The sequence below is a fragment of the Xenopus laevis genome, chromosome 4L (assembly GCF_017654675.1).
Source record: "Xenopus laevis strain J_2021 chromosome 4L, Xenopus_laevis_v10.1, whole genome shotgun sequence".
Lineage (NCBI taxonomy): Eukaryota > Metazoa > Chordata > Amphibia > Anura > Pipidae > Xenopus > Xenopus laevis.
Window position 1 is genome coordinate 6,015,211 of NC_054377.1, and position 17,802 is coordinate 6,033,012.

The 17,802-nt window shown below is 37.1% G+C and overlaps 1 protein-coding gene across 3 annotated transcripts in view; it reads right to left on the reverse strand.

The window, feature by feature from the left end:
- Positions 1 to 462: 462 nt before the first annotated feature.
- The window catches only part of lrrc4c.L (leucine rich repeat containing 4C L homeolog), a 439,781-nt gene continuing 422,441 nt past the window's right edge, over positions 463 to 17,802 (reverse strand). For all 3 annotated transcript variants that reach the window (XM_041589745.1, XM_041589746.1, XM_018257299.2), the window contains one exon: positions 463 to 4,320. In XM_041589745.1, the coding sequence (XP_041445679.1) occupies positions 2,359 to 4,278 (1,920 nt within the window). In that variant the 5' untranslated portion in view covers positions 4,279 to 4,320 and the 3' untranslated portion in view covers positions 463 to 2,358. The remainder of the gene's footprint in view (positions 4,321 to 17,802) is intronic.

Genomic DNA, 17,802 nt, shown 5'->3' on the forward strand with positions numbered 1-17,802 from the left:
TTCAGCAGGTCGCTAGGATTTCTATGACAGTTACCAAGTAATCTACCATCATTGGTTGGACACTGTCATAGGTTTTCTATGGCAGCTACCAAATATGGCAGCTACCAAATAATCATTGGTTGGACACTGATAATAAGAAACAGCATTGAGATGTTTAGACCTGATAATGAGAAGCTATGGTTGCAGCAGTTTCCATCTTTTACTCCATGTAATATCAAAGAAAGTTATTGTTCTTTCCCTTCCAAATTTAAACCTTATTGGTTTTCAGGCTTGACTTCTATCCATTGTCCTATTGTAAATAGGCATCATCAGAATCTCCCATAATTCGACCATGCTTTCCCACACCTCTTGTATTTTACTATGATATGTAGTGGTCTACTTTTCAGGTTTCCCAGTGAAAATCTAAAATCTCAAAAACAAAGTGACAATATACATGTTCATACAACAATAACATACAAAAGGTGCCAGATGTTCTGTTTATTTTTTTCTGGTGAGATCTTCTCGGGATTCGGTAAAATGGAACGTTATTTTTGCTCTCCTTTCCAGAAGAAGGAGGCACAGGTTGCCGATGGTCTTCAGCATCATAAGTACATAATACATAGGTTTTGAAGTGGAACAGAGTGGGGGAATAAAATATGCTCTTTAGATTTAATAAAAAAAATAATGTCACTCACCTCCTATAGCCTCATATGAAGGCAGGGAAAGACAGAGGCCGTTGTTCATGTACTGGTGCTATAGCTGGAGCATATGTGTCCTCCATTCATTTCTGCCTTTGCTACAAAGGATGCAATTAATATTTTAGACTGAAACTCATTGAACTTCTAGAAGAAGAGGCCATGAATTAAGTCAGTCATTGGAAAATAGTGTAGAGTAGTTTGCTTTGGAAGCTCCCTTTGCTGTTAAATGACCATTTGTACAATGTCTCTGCTACAAAGCAGTTAATAATACCAACTACACAACCAATGTAATTTCAAAAATATCTCTTTATAACCTTATTTTACCATTTGAGGCAATAAATTTAGGTAATTTTACAACATTTTAACTGGCCATCGATTTATGGATCCCTTAAAGAAATTAATTTGTTGTTGCGTAATATCCCTCTTTGTGTTATTCAGTAAGCTAGGGCTTCTATCAAATACAGAGTATATCAATAAAGATCATTTTATTCTCTTTATATAAACCTACTGATAACATGGCATTTTTTGTCCTTTCAGAAACCATTTTCGGTTACCGAGGCCTATCAAATGCTCTGCCTCAAACAAATGACTTGGGTAAATTAGAAGATCTTCTATTTAATTCCCATTACATAGAAAGAAAAGGATAAGAGCTTACTCTGTAAATTTGGACTGAGTCATGCTAATTGGATCTGCCATATTATTGACTTCCACTGAGATATCCACTGTTACTTCAGTAGGGCAACAATTTAAGAATAACCCGACAACTGTTGTTTTGACGTCTATTGAGAACACCTAAATTTTTGAAGGTAAACTGATGGCTCCCACCATTTATTACATATTCTGTGAATGCAAAACGATAAATGTAAAATCTTCCATACTGTATGTTCCAATGCAGCTTCTTATCTAACCGGTTAATGTGAGACAGAAATGCTGATGGAAGACTTTACTCTACTGGTAGCCTCTCCAACCACTAATTGCAGCCTCCTCCCCTGATAAAAGATCATAAATTACTGGTAGCCATGGGTTACTGCACGGGACAGATTTTCCCTGTGATATTTAATGATCCCCACTTTTTCTCATCATACATTTATTTTGAAGATCAATTCCAGAAATCAAAAATCTGTTGTGCTTAATAAGGAGTAGGGAACGTAGAGGCTATTATTGCAAATTTATCAATCAAAGTAGAGTTTGAATTTGGAAACTCACACTACAGATTATAAAAATGGCAGGTACATGTTTTATATACCATATATATTTTTTAAAGTGACCTAGAATAGAAAAGCAGCTTTTTTTTTTACATACATGACTAATCTTTAGCAAAATAAAAAGGACAAAATGATAGATATGACTGACCAAGTGGAATATCTAAAAGTAACCATAAACATATTTAAAGCATCATGAATTCATTCAAAATTTCTCAAATCATAAATTCTGATCACTTGATTAAAAAAGAGGGAATCGTAGTAAAACCAAATGAATTCAGGTTTTAGGAATACAAGATTTCAGCAGTTTTAGATCACAATAGAATTTTTAATAAATAAATTTCTTTCTTTTTTTTATTATTTCTTTTTTTTGTAAAGACACTTTTTTATTGGAAACAGTAGATTTAGCCCAGTCATTTTGTCTGTTTATAAATTGTCTTTTTTTTTTTTGTTTTTTTTAATCTGGTGAATTTACAATTTTAGATCTGAGTTTCCTGCACATTGTCTTTAGAGTTTGCTCGAATCAATAAAGGTTCATGCACAGAGCTGTGTATTGAATTTATTGTGTTCACTGTCGTCGTGTGATTAAAAGGAGACTTATAAGAGTTATAATGGTTTAAATGCTCATGTTCTATTGCCGGCATGGGCAAGTGGCTTTCAATAGGTGTGTCAGCCGTGAGTTCATCATCCACATTAATAATTTCAACAGTCCGCGTTGGAGCGTGATGATTCTTCCGATGATGCTGTTTTCTCATCTTGTAGAAAATAACCAGCATCACTGCTGCCATTAAGGTAATGGCCACAAAACAGCCAATGATTATTTTGGTGGTTTTCATAACCTCATCAATACCTGGCATTCCATTGTTTGCATCTGTTACAGGGACGGTGATGGTTTTTTCTGTGAACCTTGTGCTCTGAGGCATTAGAGAAGTGGTTGCATTGGTGGTTTCCCAATCAATGACTGGGGTGGGGCCGACATTATTTTCTGTGGTCCTTGCCTCATCCTGAGATGGTTCCATAGTCTCTACTGTAACAGTGGAAAAGTAAGTGTAACCAGTGTCAGATGCCGTCACATTCAGTGTCGCCGAGGCAGTGGTGTTCCCAGCGGAATTACTTACTATACAGGTGTACAAGCCTGTGTCCCTCACTGTTACATTTGTAAAGTTCAGCGTGCCATCATTTAATACTGAAATACGTACTTTATAAGATCCATGGGTCATAATAGTTCCATTTGGAGTAATCCAACTAACGTAAGTCAATGATGTTGATGCCCTACATTTCAGCTCAGCCGCCATGCCTTCTGTGACATTCAGGTCAGCAGGGGGCTCTACAATTACAGGAGCATAACAAGTGAAATAGTTGTGGTCCAGCTCTGCAATGTGAGTTCCTTTTAGATTTGGGGGAGTACTACAACGAGCACAGCATGTGCTGCCAGTAGTGACTATCTCTTTGAGCCACCAACTAAGCCAAAGGATGTCACAGTTGCAGTTCCAGGGGTTGTGATGTAATTGAATCCTTTGTAGATTATGAAGAGGTGTGAAAAGATCATGAGGCAGTAAAGTTAGATTATTATGTGCCAAATTAAGTTCCACCAGTGACTGAAGGTCATCAAAGGCATTCCTTTCAATTACCTGAATTTGGGAATGCATAATCCACAATTTTTGAAGATGGGTTAATCCTTGGAAAGATCCAGGTCGAAGAACAGACAAATGATTCCCAGAAAGATCTAACTCATCTAGTTTAACAAGAGGAGTAAGATTGGGGATTTCTCTTAAGTTGCACATCCCAAGGTTCAAATATTTGAGATTTGAAAGGCCTTCAAATGCTCCCTCTGAAATATATGACAATCTTTTCATCTCTCCCAAATCTAGCCGACGCAGAGAAGGAATACGATTAAAAGCATAGGATGGAATGCTTTCAATGGGATTGTTTCTTAGCCAAAGCTCTTTCAGTTTTGACAGATATTCAAAAGCTCCATTAGGAATAGTGGTCAAACGATTGTCAAAGAGTTCCAGTGTATTCAGATTCGCCAAGCCATTGAAAGCACCAATTTCAATCGTCCTAATGTGATTTCGGCTCAACTGTAAAACTTCTAAATGTCTTAAGTGTTTAAAACTGTCCACTTTGATTATCTGGATCTGATTATCATGAAGGTTCAGTTGTCTTGTGTTGGTGGATATACCGTCTGGGACCTCTCGAAGGTTTCTTCGTGTGCAAATGACCTTGCTGAACTGGTTACTACAAGAACATACGGAAGGGCAGGTCTGAGCCCTGACTAAACCCGCCACCACAAGAAGCTGAAGAGCCAACAGCACAATAAAAAGGGGGTCAAATAGGGCCCTGTTAAACCTAGGACCTATCATCATCTGCGGTGAATGTAATTTCATCTTGTTCAACATTCATAATTTATTCGTGTTTGGTCCTTCAGGAGTTCCAGGAGTCTGAAAAAAGTAAAAAAAAAAAAGAGAAAAAAATTAGTCATCTACACTTTCATATTTTGAAGTCATGGAAACATATTATTTATAGGTCTGTCTTATTTTCTGTATTATCTTTAATGTATAACTTTTCATGTTTAATTTGAAAAGGAACAGCTAGTGGTAAGTAGAGAAACACTTTCAAGATCCGGGAGGATCTATATCATATGATCATTGCTAACTCCACACTTCCTTCCTAAAAGTATTCAATTACATTTATTGAATATAAAGCAAACATTTTCATGGCTTGGAATTGAGCAGGTTCCTTTGTTTTTTGCCTGCAAAATTGGTGATGCACTTGAAAATTCTTTATGCTTTTCACAAGGTTTACTCTGTTTACCACTTGAACAAATATTTTATACAAATACCAACGAAGATCATGTGTTCGATTCCCAGACTCAACTGTAATTAAATTAATGCTAAAAGAGTGCAAGCTTCTGAATGTGTGTGGGCCCTCAGGCCCGGATTTGCAAACCAGCCGCCCCTAGGTCAGCTCTGCTCTTCTCTCTCTTCCTTTCCAGTTTCGTCCCCCTTCACTATCCCCTCCCGTTCCAGGCACCATCCCCTCCCCTTCCTCCAGCCAGGCGATGTCCTCTCCCCTTCCCACTTGCCAGGCACCGCCCCGTCCCCTTCTCAGGCGCATACGCGCAAGTCTTCTTGGTTTGGCACAGCCCTGAAGATTGACGTGCATCTCCAGTGCTAATAGCTAATTTTAATGTGACTGGGCAACATGCCACCCCTTAAAGTCTGCCTTGAATAGAGTAAGTGCTGATAGATATAAGGAACAAAGAGGATATAGCTAAGAAAGAATCACAGTCGGGATTTCAGGGGAGAAAGGAAGTCAAGGAAGCAAAAGAAAGGGAGACATAAGATTCCAGATTCCATTCTCATCATGTCAAAGAAAGATGTATCTTAGAACTTAGTTTACTTATGTTTAATAAAGTCCTAGAGGTTGGCAGATGGAAGACTATATATATATATATATATATATATATATTATATTGATCACTAAAGTATAGAACATCTAAAGTATGCATACTAAATATAGCAAGTCCATGCACACTAGACATGTACGATACATTAATAACTTATTCTTTAGAGAAGCCTACCCTTATCTGGCTTAGCGTTCCTTCATGATACATTGTCATACACTTTAAGTCACTGCCACCCTGAATGCCAAGTCTCTCGTTCTGCTTTCTGACCACTTGTGTCTCATGCACCCTTCTTTTAGAGTGCAAGCTCTAAGGAGCAGAACCCTGTTTACCTGAAGGAACTTGTACTCCAGAAACCAGGGCCATATCAACTTCCAGTGTCCATGCCCCTTTCCAGCAAACAACGCCTGGGAGCATAAGTGTTCTGTAACAGTCAGTACTGACCCCTCTTCCTCCAGACATATACTGGTATCTGCATCTGCACCCCATGGAGGTGCAGCCTCTGGTTCAGGCACATGCTCTGCACCGTCAGTACTAATCTCACTGCTAACAACAGGGGTGGAACAAGACACCCATAGGCCTGGTGGCAAAATTTAAATCAGTGTCCAGTTCATATTAGTGGGTAACAGTGACTGCTAGGAAACCTTTATAATTTCCAACTTAAGCAAATCTGCTGCAGAGCCTCTAACAACATTTGTGTTGATTTGGCTATTTAATATCTTTCATAACTGAAACGGAACCATTGAAAAGCATTAAAACAAGCAATAAACGGTGCTTGATGCACAGGCCCATAGAATCTGCTGCTGCCGCGGCATTAATCTCATTTAGATATTAAATATTCCCTTAGCTCCTCTTCCAAAATGAGCATTTTGACTCGGAGAGACCCTAATCTTTGCAGAATCATATGTTCTTTATTCTAAACTACATCCCTTGGTTTATTTCCAATCTGCCTCTCACCACTGGGTCTCGTTGCCGTGCAGATTAATGAAATTTTCCTATAAATCAGCTGTAAGTGAAATTTTATATATATTACAGGCAGATCGGAGCACATTCATAACCTCCGGCACATAAATACATAATGCAAGTGCTCAGCCTAATAATACCTTTGCAAGGGTTGCTCACGTAAAGCAAAATATGCTCTAATTTTACAGTAAAAAGAGCTGTTACAAAAGAGGACAATCCATTATTCAGTATGTCATGATCGCTGACTGCAGTGGTTCAAGCCTTTTCTTTTACATGGATCTGCAGATTGCAATAATGTTGATGTACTGTACTGGGGATTGCTTGGTATTGGCTTCATCTTGACAGCCACGCTCTGCCAATTCATTAGTCCTGGGTTTTAATTGCAAAATATTGATTGAGTGTCAGAAAGTTTTTAGGAAACCACATTGAAATCTCTGAAGCATCCACTGTTTTTTATTTAGAATATTCCCCTGATTATTCTGTGTTTGCTTGGTCGAAAATGTTGGCATGATATATCTATAACCTGTGCTTACGGCCTCTCTGATATTTCAGAAATGATGATGATGATGATAATAATGATGTCAACAAGCACAATTTTTTTTAAAATGTCTACTCCTTTGGACACTTATGGGATAATTCATACAGTGGTCTCCACCACACTTCAAGCCTTGATCTGAATTGGGTCTGCTACAATGCACTTGATGCTTCGAAGCAGATGCAATAGTGCTTGTGTTTTGATGCAAATCAGCTGCATATTGCATCTAGCGCAGTGATCCCCAATCAGTGGCTCTGGAGTAACATGTTGCTCAGCAACCCAATGGATGTTGATCACAGTTGCCTTAAAGCAGGTGCTTATTTTTGAATTCCTGGCTTGGATACAAGTTACTGTTGCATAAAAACCAGGTCTGTTGCCAAACAGAGCCTCCTGAGGGCGACCAGTCAACATAGGGGCTACCAATTAGCCAATCACAGTGCCTATTTGGTATCCCTGAGAAACTTTTTGCATGCTTGTGTTGATCCCCAACTCTTTTTTTGTATCTGAATGTGGCTCATGGGTAAACATGTTTAGGGGAATTTGTAGATGTATCACAGAAACACTAAGCAGTATGGCAGCACCCATTCATATATTATACATATATATTATAAAGAAAAAAACACAGAGAATAAATATTATGTATGTATGTATGTATAGCCAAGGGAAACAATATGGCAACTCCCTCTTTAAATACAAATATACAGAGAAGGAATGTTCTGGGCACATAATAAATTATACCCTCATACTGTACTGTCTAAGGGAATCAATATGGCACCTCCTCCCATATGTATAAATACAAATATACAGAGAAGGAATGTTCTGGGCACACAATAAGCTATACCCTCATACTGTACTGTCTAAGGGAATCAATATGGCACCTCCTCCTCCCATATGTATAAATACAAATATACAGAGAAGGAATGTTCTGGGCACACAATAAGCTATACCCTCATACTGTACTGTCTAAGGGAATCAATATGGCACCTCCTCCTCCCATATGTATAAATACAAATATACAGAGAAGGAATGTTCTGGGCACACAATAAGATATACCCTCATACTGTACTGTCTAAGGCAGTGATCCCCAACCAGTAGCTCGTGAGCAACATGTTGCTCTCCAACCCCTTGGATGTTGCTCCCAGTGGCCTCAAAGCAGGAGCTTATTTTTGAATTCCAGGCTTGGAGGCAAGTTTTGGTTGTATAAAAAACAGGTGTACTGCCAAACAGAGCCTCATTGTAGGTTGACAATCCACATAGGGGCTACCAAATGGCCAATCACAGCATTTATATGGCACCCCAAGAATATTTTTCATGCATGTGTTGCTCCCCAACTCCTTTTAATCCTGAATGTTGCTCATGGGTTGAAAAGGTTGGGGATCCCTGGTCTAAGGGAATCAATATGGCACCTCCTCCTCCCATATGTATAAATACAAATATACAGAGAAGGAATGTTCTGGGCACACAATAAGCTATACCCTCATACTGTACTGTCTAAGGGAATCAATATGGCACCTCCTCCTCCCATATGTATAAATACAAATATACAGAGAAGGAATGTTCTGGGCACACAATAAGCGATACCCTCATACTGTACTGTCTAAGGGAATCAATATGGCACCTCCTCCCATATGTATAAATACAAATATACAGAGAAGGAATGTTCTGGGCACACAATAAGCGATACCCTCATACTGTACTGTCTAAGGTAATCAATATGGCACCTCCTCCTCCCATATGTATAAATACAAATATACAGAGAAGGAATGTTCTGGGCACACAATAAGCTATACCCTCATACTGTACTGTCTAAGGGAATCAATATGGCACCTCCTCCCATATGTATAAATACAAATATACAGAGAAGGAATGTTCTGGGCACACAATAAGCTATACCCTCATACTGTACTGTCTAAGGGAATCAATATGGCACCTCCTCCTCCCATATGTATAAATACAAATATACAGAGAAGGAATGTTCTGGGCACACAATAAGCTATACCCTCGTACTGTACTGTCTAAGTATATAAATAAATACGCTGTGCTATCCTTTATATATTTAGGCACTTTAAAGCACTTATTGTTCAAAGCAAGGAACATTTAAGAAATATCCAGGCTCCCCTACTGAACTAAAGCTACTCCTCTGCATACAGTGTACAGAGAATCCATTGAGAGATCTAGACTTATTAATAACTTTATTAAAGGCTGGCTTTCTTTGTTGCTATTTTGGGAAGGAAACAAAATGTTCCCAACAATAATTGTTTAAATAAAGCCAGATTACACCTTCCCCTTCCTACATATCTGGATCTTCAGAGGGGGCAGCGCTGGCTCCATATTGTGGAGGGAATGGAAGCATATGATTTTCTGTGCCACTTTCTAAAAGTGCCCACAGCCGGGAGTAGCTAGTCAGTTTTTCATAAACATTTCAAGTGATTTTTTTACAGTGATTTTTTACCAGGCTGAAAAAAAAGGCTAAGGATTGTCAACAGGATTGTGCTTTAATGAGATGTTAATCTTCCATAAACTCTAACTAAATTAAAGATGCAAGAAGATGATCCAATGAGAATTCTGCCTACCAGCGCTCTGTTAATCTTGATACAGTTATATAACAGAAGGAGACTACTGTGCGGCTTTTCTTTGCCAATATCCCACAGGAATTAAACATTAGCAGGGCAAAACCGAGCTGTTTATGAGTTTGTGTGCTATAATTGTATAGGGGGCTTTAATTGTGTGGTTAAAGGAGAAGGAAAGGTTAAAACTAAGTAACTTTTTCAGAAAGGTCTATATAAATACACCAGTAAACCCTCAAAGTAATGCTGCTCTGAGTTCTCTGTCAAAAGAAACACAGAATTTCTATTCTTCTATTGCGTACTTCCGTATCAGACTTCCTGTTTTGAGCTTAAACCTCCAGGGCTTGGGCTTGAGCATGCTCAGTTTTCTCCACCCTCAAATCCCTGCTGTAATCTGAGCTCAGAGCTATGAGTAACCAGGGAGAGTCTCAGGCAGGAAGTGATGTCACAGCAAGCTAATATAGCAGCTGCTATCCTAAACAAACAGAGACAGCGTCTAGAGCTGTTTACTCGGTTGGTAAAGCATTCTGCATAATAAATATAGTGTTATGTGTTGCCCTATTGTGGCTAATCTATTGGCAATAAACTGTCTTTTAGCTTGTCTTCTCATGTACCATCAGTTTTCTCATGTTTATATCCAAGACTCTATGTTATGGAAGAGCAACTGGACCACTATCTGAAACCCATTATTCAAAGGATGAGTTAGAAGAGTAAGACAAATAATATCCAGTTTTATGAAAACTGCTGAAATCTGTTTCAAAATTAGTTATAAGTGTATGCAAAAACACAAATTTTTACAAAAGGAATGAAAGTATCCCTTTAAAAATTTGAATCCATTATTTAATTCATCAATCAACCTACCCGGTGAGCGTTACACTACATCCATGCACTCCATACCAAACAACAGTAACATTAGTGTATGGCGCAGCACAGAAGTGTCAGCTCCTTTGCTCAGGACTCAGCTGTGTATTTTTAGCTAAAATAAAAAGGACCCATGTTTTAAGACTGCCAAGATGAGATTATAGACCGGGAGAGTGTTAAAGAAGCCAAATATATAAAAACTGAAAAAACAAATTTGAATAGAGGCGGGGGAGTGCGACATCTAGGGGCAGGTTTATCAAGGATCGAATTGAAAATTAGAATTTTCGAATTAGTATTTGGAGTTTATTTTATTGTAATTCGACTAGGGAATAGTCCAAATTCGATTTGTGTGAAAACAAAATTGAAATTCTAAATTTATCATGTACTGTCCATTTAAGAATTCAAATTTGACTATTCACCATCTAAAACCTGCTGAATTGGTGTCTTAGCCTATGGGGGACCTCCTACAATCAATTTGATTGACTTTTGGATACATTTTTTTTCTTGTGGAAAAACTCAAATCGAATTTGAGTTGGCAGGCCAATCCTATTCACGCCGATTTAAAAAAAAAATATTTTTAAATAAATTGTCAATGCATAGTTTTTTTTGAATTTTGAGTTTATGGGAGTTTTTAGAAACTCCCATACACTTGAAATTCGACCCTTGATAAATCTGCCCCCTATTGTCTGCCACATACAATGCTGTTTTGGCACCTCTCCCTGGAAGGTTTCATAACATCTCAAACCTCCAATGTTGCATAATCAACACCTAACTTCATGACATCCTTGCTGATTATGATAAACAGATTATGTTGATTGGAGCAACATTCTAGAGGATATATTCCTGAAAAAATATTTACAAGTTATTCTGAATTGAGAAAGCCAGTTGGATGACTGGTGAAACATCTTCAAGGAAAAAGCACAGCAAGTCCAGTTGATTTGACTTCTTATTTCTACAGATATACTCCAACCTATTCTGCAAAGCATTTCCTTCCGTTTCTCTGGAGCTTGAAATCCTTCTCTCTGGCCGTCTACACTTTCCCTGTTGAGATACATATTTCTGTTCAATATGTCATGCCCTCTCGAGGCAGAAAAATACAGGAGACATTCTGAATGAGCATTTCTCTGGCATGTGGGAAGATCAAACTCCATCTCTGTTGGTGAATTTGAGCTGTGGGGTCAGGGAGTGTGAAAAAGTTTTCAGACAAATGAAGCAAAGGCAAAAAGCCTTGAGCTGAATGGAAGATTAATATTGTGCCCGGCACCATAAATTTAACAGACAAATGCCCATTTCACACACTGCTTTCCCCTTTTGCCTTGAAAAAGGAACTAATTTCCCATCAAGAAAGCTATTTACCCAAATTCTTTCTCCGATGTCTCTCAAAAATATTGTTTTTCAAAGCAGCAGATCAGTGGTAGACTCCCAAAAGTAAAATAAATACTGTATGCCTTAAAAAAAATCTGTATGCCTTAAAATGTATACATTAAAAAAGGTATGTATTTATTTATTTAACAACTGTAATATTATTATTATTATTATTATTATTATTATTATTATTATTATTGTTATGGTTATTATTATTATTATGGTTATTATGATTATTATGATTATGATTATTATTATTATTATTAATAATAATAATAATAATAACAATAATAATAAAAATAATAATAAAATGATAGTTTAGAATTCTATAGTGATATAACAAAAATATGATTATTAGCTATATATTTCAGAAAATTATTATTTTTAATAGTAGTAAACTGTTTTCAAAAGAAAAAAGTCAAAATATCTAGAAAGTATTTTCATCAAGTATTTCAATAAATAAAAATAAAATTTATATGTTTATCAACATATTCAGATAAATACAAATAAAATTATTCATATTTTCATGGAAATATTTAGGGCAAAAGTCAAGCAACAAATATGCACACATATAGTACAACAAGGGGTTGATTTACTAACATTGTTACAGGTGTTGGACCTGTTATCCAGAATACTTGGGACCTGGGGTTTTCTGGATAATATATTTTCCATAACTTGGATCTTTATTCCCTAAGTCTTCTAGAAAATCATTAAACTAGTAAAGTCTACTAGTAAACATTAAATAAGCCCGATAGGCTGGTTTTGCTTCCAATAAGGATTAATTATATCTTAGTTGGGATCAAGTACAAGTTACTGTTTTATTATTACACAGAAAAAGGAAATCATTGTTAAAAATGTGGATTATTTTATTGTAATGGAGTCTATCGGAGACATCCATTCTGTAATTTGGAACTTTCTGGATAATGGGTTTCTGGATAAGGGATCCCATGCCTGTACTAGCAACCATAAGTTGAAATTGAAAGAAAAGATCTGATTGGTCACCATGTATGCCACCCTGTGGTTACATCTTCCCAAACTATGAAATTATAGTCCTGACAATTTCTCTTCTTGGTAGATGGACCATCAAGCAGAAAGTAATGTGTAAGGTGCAGCAAATTTTAGCTCAATGGAACGGTGCAGTGCTGTTGGCCATCAGTGTGGCTGGTCTAATTACAATATTCAAGCATTTATCGAGTAGACTGTATTAGGAATGCACCATATTCCACTATTTTGGATTCGGCCAAATCCCCAAATCCTTCATGAAAAATTCAGTCGAATACCAAACCGAATCCAAATCCTAATATGCATTTGCACATTAGGGTCAGGAAAGGAAAAAGTTTAACATTTTTTTTTTACCTTGTTTTGTGGTGAAAAGTCACGAGATTTCCCTTCCCATCCATAATTTGAGTATGCAAATTAGAATATGCAAATTAGTATTCAGATTTGGTTCAACCAGGCCCAAGAATTTGGCTGAGAAAAGCCGAATCCTGGCCGAATCCCGAACCAAATTCTTAATTCAGTGCATCCCTAGACTATATGGATGGGTGGGGCCACCCTAAGTGAGACTGAAGAAGACATACTGGAGGCCTAAAAAATGGCAAAACCTCCAACCATTCAAAGGTGAAGGGGAGGAAATAAAGTCCGTCCTAACAATAAAATAATAATTGGATCACTCCCTGTATATATATACTAGGCATTCATTATATAATTATAGGCAGCAGTATCTGTCCATTGCAGGTTCCATCGGGGAGACAAGTGGATTATGTAACTTGCCCATTAACACATGGAAACGGGATGCAGCATTTTAATCAGTTAATCTTGTGACTAGTGATGGGCGAATTTGAGCGTTTCTCTTTGCCGAAAAATTGGCGAATTTCCCGCAAATCAGTGAAAAATTTGCAAAACGGTGCCGGCGTCTCATTTTTGACGCTGGCGTTCGTTTTTGATGCCATTTTTTTTACGTTGGCTTCCATTTTTTTTGATGCCGGCAAATTTTCGATGCAGGCAAATTTTCGCTGCAGTTTCGAGAATTTATTCGCTGGCGGTGAATCGCAGGAAATCGCCACAAAATCACGCCTGGTGAATAAATTTGCCCATCACTACTTGTGACTTAACTTGGTGAGTCATCTGAGTTGTCATAACTTAGTATATATATATATATATATATACACAGTTCCAAAGGTGCACACCGTTTACTCAAGTACACACCTGGGTGCCCGCCAAGAAAGGTAAGTATATATCCCCAGAAATGCGTCACTCACAGAGTTTCAAGTCAAGTCATGCAGCATATATTTCCATTTAAATAACGATGAAACGCAATGTAAAGTCACCAAAACAATAATAAAAAACAATGCAAAAACATGTGGTAGAGCATTGATTGACACTAGATTTAAAAATGTTTCTATTAAGTAGTAGGCAATAATTATCCAGTTAATTTAGGAGAATGACCATTTTTTTGCACAGCTGTATCGAAATACAAAGTCCTTTATACCAGAAAAGAAATCGTAGCACCGTCCGACCCTGAATAGTTGTGTTTTATGTTGAGTTGTTGACATTTATATAGATAGTGGAGCTTAACTATCATGAGCACATGAATGATAGATGATAGAAGAGTAAAAAGATATAAAAATTTACAGATAATTGAGAGTGTGTGAGATAGAGAGATTATAGACAGATAGATAATTAGATAGATAAATAATCGGATGGATGGATGGATGGTTGGTAGATAGATGATAGAGAGAGAGAGAGAGAGAGATTGCCTCTCTATTCCTTGCAAATAATATATGAGTGAGAGAGAGAGAGAGAGTTAGATGATAGATAGAGAGAGAGAGAGAGATTGCCTCTCTATGCCTTGCAAATAATATATGAGAGAGAGAGAGAGAGAGAGAGAGAGAGAGAGAGAGATAGAGAGAGAGAGAGAGAGAGAGAGAGAGAGATTGTCTCTCTATGCCTTGCAAATACTATATGAGTGATAGACACATTGTACTTAGGTAAACCAACAAATAAAACAAATGGTGGGTGTTCTACAACACACCCAGGGGAGTAATTAGGAAATGTTTCATGCGATGGTGACAGATAGTATAGGAGTGGGGAAATGAAATGTGTGTACATTAAAGCAGATCATCCTATTTTGTCTAATGAACCTGCCTTGCCGATCTCATTGTAAACCCTTAATTGATTTAACCATTACACAGGCTTCTTATCTTGGTTGACTGGATTTACTAACCCCTATCAAATCAGCAAAGCAAGTTATTAGATGCAAATAGGCTCGCTAATATGCGTTGACCATAATGGGACTTGCATCAAACTTTGATGACTGCTATGGGGATAAATAAGTACTTCTCTGATTTTGTAAGAAAAATCGAATTATATTGAAAATAAATGTGTATGTGGAAACAGTAGGATTCTGAACATTGTAGACAATAACGGCATTATAATGATTTAGCTCTTTAGAAGAGGATAAGACAATCAGTACACAGCCTTACAGGCACATACGCATGCAAAGCTTCAAATTTGAAGATAAAACAACCATGGTGGCACCTGAATTAGGGTAATGACTAGAGTATGGAAGGCAGTATAGATTGTGTTCCATCATTATGAACCATAGGAATTATTAACATCTCTTGCATATCTGTGCTCTGTTCACCTTTGTTGGCATGGTTGCTCTATAAAGGAGTGCATAAACATGAAACAGATGGAGCACATGATGAAGGCATCTGAACTGCTTTCATTTAGAAGATCAACACAAGGCCCAATTTGCATTAAAACCATCATTTCTAATTAACAAGCACAATGTTTTATATTTCACCCCTTGCATTCATATTGATTGGTCACGATTAAATCATGTGAAAATGATTAAAACCTATGGTAGGGTTATTTACAATGAGTCTAAATCCATACGCTGCTAGGAAATGGATTGACATTGACTTTAATAAAATATATATATATTATTTACAAGTTGGGTTATTTCCCTCTTTCTTTCACCTTTATATAGAAGGAAATATCATAATGAATGCACGGTTCCTTTTTTTTATCCCCCTCTACTTTCCCATAAATATATATTAGTGGGCACAGTATTGCTTGCCTCAGCTAAAGAATTGGGCTTCGGTGGCATTAAAAATATATTGTTTGGAATTATTTAAAAGGTCATTGGTTTGGCATTTGCCTGGAACTTATCATGATTCTGAATCTCATTCGCTGAAATAGACATTCCTATTGGGTCGGATTTTTTATGATATATGTGGTTGGGGGGTGCTTTGCATTTTAAAAAAGGAAGACCAAGTATAGGTACATGATGAGATTGGCAATGATATAAGGCGACTGAATTGTAATTTCTTGTTAAGAAGTCAGGAAATTCAGCACATGCATAACAAAAGCATCTATGATGGAATAAAGAAGCTGATACCTGATGGTGATAGAGTCAATGATAGAGTCATTGTCTAATGTAATGCTGAGAAGGATGGTGAGCAAGAATGAGGAGGATAAACTTGTTTTAACCCAACTTCAAAGAAATTGGGGAGTCCATGAAAGGCTGAGAATGACAGTGGGATGCAAACTTTCTAAATCTTGCATTAGTGAGACAGCCATGTTTTTGGGTAACCGGGTTCCCCCCTACATTTTCTAACATAAGGAACATAAACTATACAGTGGGCTCATGTGTAGGGCATTATAACAACTCTATTTTCATTATTAAGGTTCCCTGGACTTGTGTAATGTAATGTATTTGCTGCAACATATACGTCCATTCAACTTTATGCCGTATGCAAATTAGCCTGAGCGAAGACCTCTAATGAAGTTGCGCTAGGCATAAAAAAATCGTGAAATTCTGACATTTCCACAAAAAATGGTGAAAATCGAAAAGTTTGATTAAAAAACCATGAAAATCGGAAATTGACACCCATGTCCAAGCTGATACTGGCGTTAAAGTCAATGGGCGTCTGAATAGTGTTGACGTGCGTCGATTTTGACGCAAGCGACTTTTTGGAATGCATGTCCAAATTATTTTGACGCCGGTGAAATTTCAAATTTTCGTGGGAGAGTTTGTGCCGGGCAAATTTATTCACCCATCACTAATCTTTAGTCATTCATAACATGATTGTGTCTGTGCATTCACAATGTTCGCCCCTCCTCATTGGTCATAGACTTGAAACATTTTTTTCTGCAGAGGATTTTAAGTGTTTGTAGAGGTTTTCGAACTAAACTCACTTTCCCTAAAAAAGGGAATATCATGAAATTTATAAAAGATCCGGATTAAAAGCGTGGTCAAAAAATAACTCTGAATGATGTGCTAAAAAGTTTTGAAACTATTTCTAGTGAAATAAAGTTTTTCAAACAATTCTCTGCGAGAAAAAAAATCGGAAAACTTCTGAAATTATTTTAAATGGTCCCATAGGATCACTGACTTCTATAGGATGGCGACAACTTTTACCTGGCAAAGTTTCGTATTAGAGGTTTTTGTGGTTTTTACACTCAATAGATCTCAAATTTTTAAAGCTTTTTAAAATAAAAAGAAAAATACAACTTTTTAGAGATTCGTGAAAAAAAATCGAAATTACATTTTTAGTAAATGAGCCCCATAGATACATTTTTTTTTAATATTTTAATATTTTCCATAAGGCACTAGTTATAATCAACTAGCTGTGACATCACAAGCAGACAGTTAGTGATGGGCGAAAAATTTGAGAAACGGCGCAGACGGCTCGTTTTTGACGCCGGAGTCCATTTTTGATGCCGGCTAAATTTTTTTTTGATGCCAGCAAATTTTCGCCCATCACTTAACAGTTATAATATTTCAAAGAAAACATTCTATTCCCTGGAATAGTCTTACTGATTTAGAGCTATTATATTAGGTGCCAAATTGAAAAAATAACCCCTTTGAAAGAGGTGATCCCTAACCTGGAGGCACAACATTATATTGTCTGTTGGGTAGTTTATTTGAGTAACGTACTTTACTACATCAAGGCTGCAATGAACCTCTAGCTATGATAACAAAACCATTCCCAATTCTACAGAGAGAGAATTTACACTTGTTAAAAGTTAAAATTCACCTTAAGTAGAGATTACAAAGCCAGTCGCCCAAGATCACTGTTCTCTATTGTTCGACAGGTTTGATCCTAATACATTCTGACTTGACTTCAAAAGACTGTGAATAGTTTGAAAGTCCCATTGTTGTGTTTGATGTTTCCATTTATTTCCTATTCATGCTCAGGCTCGAACCAGAAATTCT